The 5,063-nt window shown below is 36.7% G+C and overlaps 1 protein-coding gene across 3 annotated transcripts; it reads left to right on the top strand.

Moving 5' to 3' along the window:
- The first annotated feature begins 614 nt into the window (after positions 1-614).
- On the top strand, positions 615-4,583 carry LOC140864349 (autophagy-related protein 13b-like). 3 transcript variants are annotated; one of them, XM_073268486.1, is made up of 4 exons: positions 615-847; positions 1,069-2,233; positions 2,311-2,489; positions 4,030-4,583. In XM_073268486.1, the coding sequence occupies exons 2-4, from the start codon at positions 1,082-1,084 to the stop codon at positions 4,283-4,285; spliced, it is 1,587 nt and encodes a 528-aa protein (XP_073124587.1). In that variant the 5' UTR covers positions 615-847; positions 1,069-1,081; the 3' UTR covers positions 4,286-4,583. The 3 variants fall into 3 exon arrangements, with proteins under 3 accessions (XP_073124587.1, XP_073124588.1, XP_073124586.1); XM_073268487.1 differs by having other exon boundaries at positions 615-1,182; positions 1,276-2,233; XM_073268485.1 differs by having other exon boundaries at positions 615-2,233.
- The last annotated feature ends 480 nt before the right edge of the window (positions 4,584-5,063 follow it).

The raw sequence follows: 5,063 nt of genomic DNA, 5'->3' as shown, positions 1-5,063 counted from the left end.
AAATTCAAATCTTTTAAGACATATACAGAATCGTACTTATGTTCGATGGAAGCTGATGCGAAAATTAAAAAAAAAAAAAAAAACTCTAATATTGACCAATAATAGTAAAGTTCAGTTTGCAAGAAGTTTGATCTCATGTGCACCCACCTTGGACACATATTTGAGCACCGACTGATGTTGCATTTTGTATATCCAATAGCTGAACTTCACAACAACCAATACTCACGTTAGTGAATAGTGTACATGTGAGTGCCAAAGAGATCAAATTACAGTTTGTAAATAACAAACACTCTAAAAGATATATAAATACACCGCAAAAAATAATAAATAACAAGCCCACAAATATTTTTCAATAATTACATAAATACTAATCATTTGGCTATTTTGAAAAAGAAAATATTTATCAATTTTATATAATCATGTATGTCTTCACAGACCCGACTATATATAACGATCTAAGCAGCACATTAGATATAATCTATAAATCGAAATTATTGTTAATTTTTTGTTTTTTTAAAAATTAAATCAAGCTTATCTATATTATTATTGTTATTTAAAAAGCTAATGATTAAGATTAAAAAAAAAATTAATTGGCATATTGAAGCGATCAAAGGTCTCCGACGACTCCAAAATTCATCAACGCAGAAGCGAAAAACAGAACTCTTGGAAACCTGCCCCGAAATGAAGTCTATGTACGTAGAATACGACACTCCAAGTTTCCGATATAATAATATTCTATATATATAGATGAATATCATAGAAAATACCTTTGCAATTCCTTGCAAGCCAAGCACTATGAAATAGTCAGTGTCTATGTTCTTCCTCCTCTTGCTCTATGCGTATGCTGGTATACGTTTATTTATTGATGCTTACTCTAGTGGTTTTCAAGCTCAATTTCATTTTTTCTTGGGAAGTTTTGTTGAGGGAATTGGATTCTTTGCATATTTATTGCCGGGTTGTTGATTTAGTTTGAGTTTCGAGTGGAATTTAACATTTTGAATTCTGGGTTTTTCGGTTTTTGGTTTATTAATTGCGAAAGTTTGTTTTTTTTTGTTTTTGGGTTGGGAGAGAGTGAGTATCCATGGCTTCTTCTCATGGGAACGCTCCGTCGGAGCCTGCGAAAATGGAACAGATTATTACTGAGTTTTTTGCTAAAAGCCTTCACGTGATACTGGAATCGAGGTGCCCTTATGTTTCGTCTCGTAATTATAGTGGTGAACAGATTTTATCCTCTCCTTCGCCTTCCTCATCGTCATCTTCTTCGTCAAGTTTTAGGCCGAGGGATAGGTGGTTTAATCTGGCTCTTAGGGATTGTTCTGCTGCTTTTGAAAATATAGACTTTTGGCGGCAGAGTAATCTTGAACCTGTGATTGTTGATATTGTTCTGATAAAGAGACGGGGCGGTTCGGACCCCTTGAATTCTTCACCGAAAAGGGGTGGTCTTGTGAGGAATATCTCCGGGAAAGAGCCTTGCTCTTATGGTTTGAAAAGTGATGAATTTGAGAGTGAAAAGAAGAGTGAAAAGATTATTGAGAGGTGGGTTATACAGTATGAAAGTAAGAAGGGTTGTGGTGGTAAAGGAGGTGGCATGTCTGGGAGTAAGAGATCCACTTGTACTAGCTCTCATGTTCTGTACAAGAAGTCTTTATTGTCGTTAAGATCGTTGTATGCGACTGTTAGGCTTTTGCCGGCTTATAAGTTGTTTCGTGATCTTATATCTACAGCCCGAATTCGATTATATGATCTTGGGCATCGCGTTTCATCTTTTGTGGAGCCATTTACCCGTGGAGAAGAAGCGGATATGCAACAGTTTGTGTTTAGTCCTGTCGACACGTCCTGTGGTAGGCTTTGTCTTTCGGTTTCGTATTGTTCGTCGTTATTGGATGTGAGGTCTGAGCCATCAACCCCTATATCGCCACAGTTTATACCCGAATATGTTGGCAGTCCAATGGCCGAACCGCGTAGATGGTTTCCCTCTTTTCCTGAATCACAAAGCTCCCCATTTACTTGTGCATTTGGTAGGCGTCATAGCTGGAGTTATGACTCTTATTCTAAGTCTCATGCCTCAATCCCTGTTTCTAAGCAAGAAGCAAGTCATTCGAAAAATCCAAGTTATGAGGAGGATCCAACTTGTACAGATTTTCCTTTGCCTCATAATGTAGATTCTAAAACCCGTGTTTCTAAGCAAGGTGTGGGTGCAAGTGATTATCAAGCCATCTCAACTTTTGACAAGGTATATACAGTGATAATAGTTGTATGGTTTCATGTTCCCCGAAATCACATTTTAAACATTGATGTTGCTTTTTGCAGTTACCTTTAATGAAGGATGAACACATGAAGATATCTGATGAGAAACCGTCAAATAGGACGCCATCAAAATTAAGTTCTAGAAGTTCTAGTAGGTTAACTTTTTCAGGCGGTTACAATGATTCAGAGTTTTTCGGGGCATTTGTTCTAGATAATGATGCCAATGTAACTCTTGGTTCAAGGTAATCATGTTGCTTACTGATTGGGCTGCTTATTAGAAATGGTTCTTAGCTGATTTGGAGATAATTTTCAGTATTAATGTCTTGTCATCTTGTTTTCACTCGCGATGAATCATGGTAATTGCCATATCCTAGTATGCGATGTTCAACTTGAAGAAAAGACATACTTCCCGCAATGAATCTTAATCCATTCTTAGCTTTCGTGATAGAGTCAACCTGCAGACTTCTACTTTCTATCCTGCCTCGTTCAACAGCTTGCTTCATTCTTTCTGGTTCAACATGTGCTCCTATGTGTTTGCTACTTTTTGGGTTGTGTATATTATTTTCTCCGTGGTCTGCCTGCAAGCCATATGTCTTGGGAAATGTTATAGCTCATGCATATGTAATTTTATAAATCCATGATTATTATGTAAAAATTTAAACAAAATATGATGTCATATGTGGATATGTTGAGGGCAATGAAGAAGAGATGACCGAGAAATTAGTGGAATAGGCCCATTATTAAAAATGTCTACAATACATGGAACAGGACAGAGAGAGGCACCTGAGAGAGGGGAAACAAAATGTGGGGAGTGGTTGGTTCTTTGGACTATTCTGTTATTTTTCTTGTTGGAGAGGCTGCTAGCCGAGCTAGGAAATTTTGATCGTTGTTTCTTCCTTTTTCTTTTGTACAGAATATGTTACTCTGGGCAGATACTGAATATCATCAACACATTTTCCTTTTATTCCATCTTCTTCTTAACCTCTGTTTGTTCTGTTCGATATTATTAACAAGATTCGTGAGTGTAACATGATATCATTAACAAAATGCAACTTGAAGGAAATATTAAACTGAAATGCTGTTCCTACTTGATCCCAGAATAGCAGAATAGCCTTTTTTGCCTCTGAAGCTTGTCTGCAACATAAAAAGATCTAATAGCTTAATGGGAGAAAGGCTTTCTTAATGGGAGTGCTAATAAATAGCTTACAAAAATTCCAACCCCATGACTTTGTTGTTTCAAAGACCTTCATCTGGTCAATTGTACTTTGTAGTATCAATTTTGTCATCGTAACAACATGAGAGCAACTATGAGATGCACAACTATAAGCTACATGTTTTGAATTATATTTCCATGTTGTTCGTGCCTCGTATGTCACCATATTAGGGGGGGTTGTTTGTTGCAGATTCTCTGTTACTGATTAATATGAAGTATTGCATAGTGGCTTGTATAAGAAAAATCACATAATTTTATGTTGATCTGAGTTCTCTAGTAGCATGTAAATAGTTTCGCCCTGTTAGAGACTGTAAACATTAAGCATTTCACATACAAATCATTAAGCCTTTAGGCGAAGTGATTGCACCGTAAGAGAAGGGAATCCAGAGGTCGAGCCTCATAGACCTCTTTGATGAAGATTATTTCACGCTCTGTGCTTCACGGACATCCTAGAGACCAGTTATATTAGATGGCTTCCGTCTTTAATTGCTTAAATTTAAATTTAACTAGTCTGTCAATTTGATTTGCATAGTCTTGAAATCAACCTGATATGCCATGTATATTACCAGATCAGGTTCACTGCATCCCTCTGTGCAACACGAACCAGCTAACGAGTCACAAGTTGGCGCTCTTGTTTTTATGTTCCAGAATGCACCGCCTCTTCGCCACGACAGCTCTTTTTCCCAACAAAGTCCCAACCTGGATGGGCATAAAAACTGCCCTCAGGATTCTAACAAGACTATAGCTGATGCACTGAACGAGCTCCGTGAGTATGGAAATCTGAAAGATGATTTGCTGAAGAAAAGTAAAGACTCTCAGGCGTAGACTAATAATATTACTTTCGTTGGGAGATTTATGCGTGGCATTCTATGACGGAGCAGCAGTTTCTTTCAGTATGCTCGTGATTTTGGTGGCATCAGCCCCATTTCTTTTCATAAAATCTTTCGAGCTAATGCTTCTCTGATTCGGAAGTGAAGCTCGGTTAGCATCTAGTCCGAATTGAGATGTTGCTTTTAACGCTTCACTCGAGTAAATATATATGCTAATTTTTGCATGTCCAGAAGTTTTGGGGGTTATCAGTGATATACTTGTATATACTTACATTGCTAATGAATTTATTGATCAAAATAAGGTTATATTTTTTCCTTTTTCAAATTTTCTTTGAATTCAATATTTTGCTGTCCTTTTCACACTTTGAATTGCAGGTGCTCAAGCCTCAAATGCAGTATTTGGATTCCAATCAATATGAGAATCTTAATCCAATTTAAATATGAAGAAGTGTATATGGAACTGGGTTAATTTCATCCAGTGATCTCGTGATCTTTGAATCATGTATATGGTTCATAGCTTATGAGAGGCTCAACACATATTTATTAGTGGTTGAGTTCAATCTATTCTCAGCATATTGTTCGTGTGTGCATCCAACGATTCACATTTATTCTTATACGTGAGGTTCATAATTTTTATGTGAATCTCACGTATGATAATGAAAAAGAATCATTAAGTTGATATTTTAATGTTAGTATCTCATTGACCTATTTTGGGATCCACAACGTTTTTATTTGGCCACCCACGTATGATAATGAATAAGAATCATTAAGCT

The sequence above is a fragment of the Henckelia pumila genome, chromosome 4, assembly GCF_033568475.1.
Source record: "Henckelia pumila isolate YLH828 chromosome 4, ASM3356847v2, whole genome shotgun sequence".
Classification (NCBI taxonomy): domain Eukaryota; kingdom Viridiplantae; phylum Streptophyta; class Magnoliopsida; order Lamiales; family Gesneriaceae; genus Henckelia; species Henckelia pumila.
Note: the sequence above shows the minus strand (reverse complement) of the source record. Positions and strands in the feature narration are given on the sequence as shown.

What these genes read in the sequence shown, in the direction of transcription:
- LOC140864349 (XM_073268486.1), top strand. Translation starts at nt 1,082, where the DNA reads ATGGCTTCTTCTCATGGGAACGCTCCGTCGGAGCCTGCGAAAATGGAA. An exon ending in CCATCTCAACTTTTGACAAG is followed by an intron (nt 2,234 to 2,310) that starts GTATATACAGTG and finishes TGCTTTTTGCAG; the next exon opens with TTACCTTTAATGAAGGATGA. An exon ending in AATGTAACTCTTGGTTCAAG is followed by an intron (nt 2,490 to 4,029) that starts GTAATCATGTTG and finishes GTATATTACCAG; the next exon opens with ATCAGGTTCACTGCATCCCT.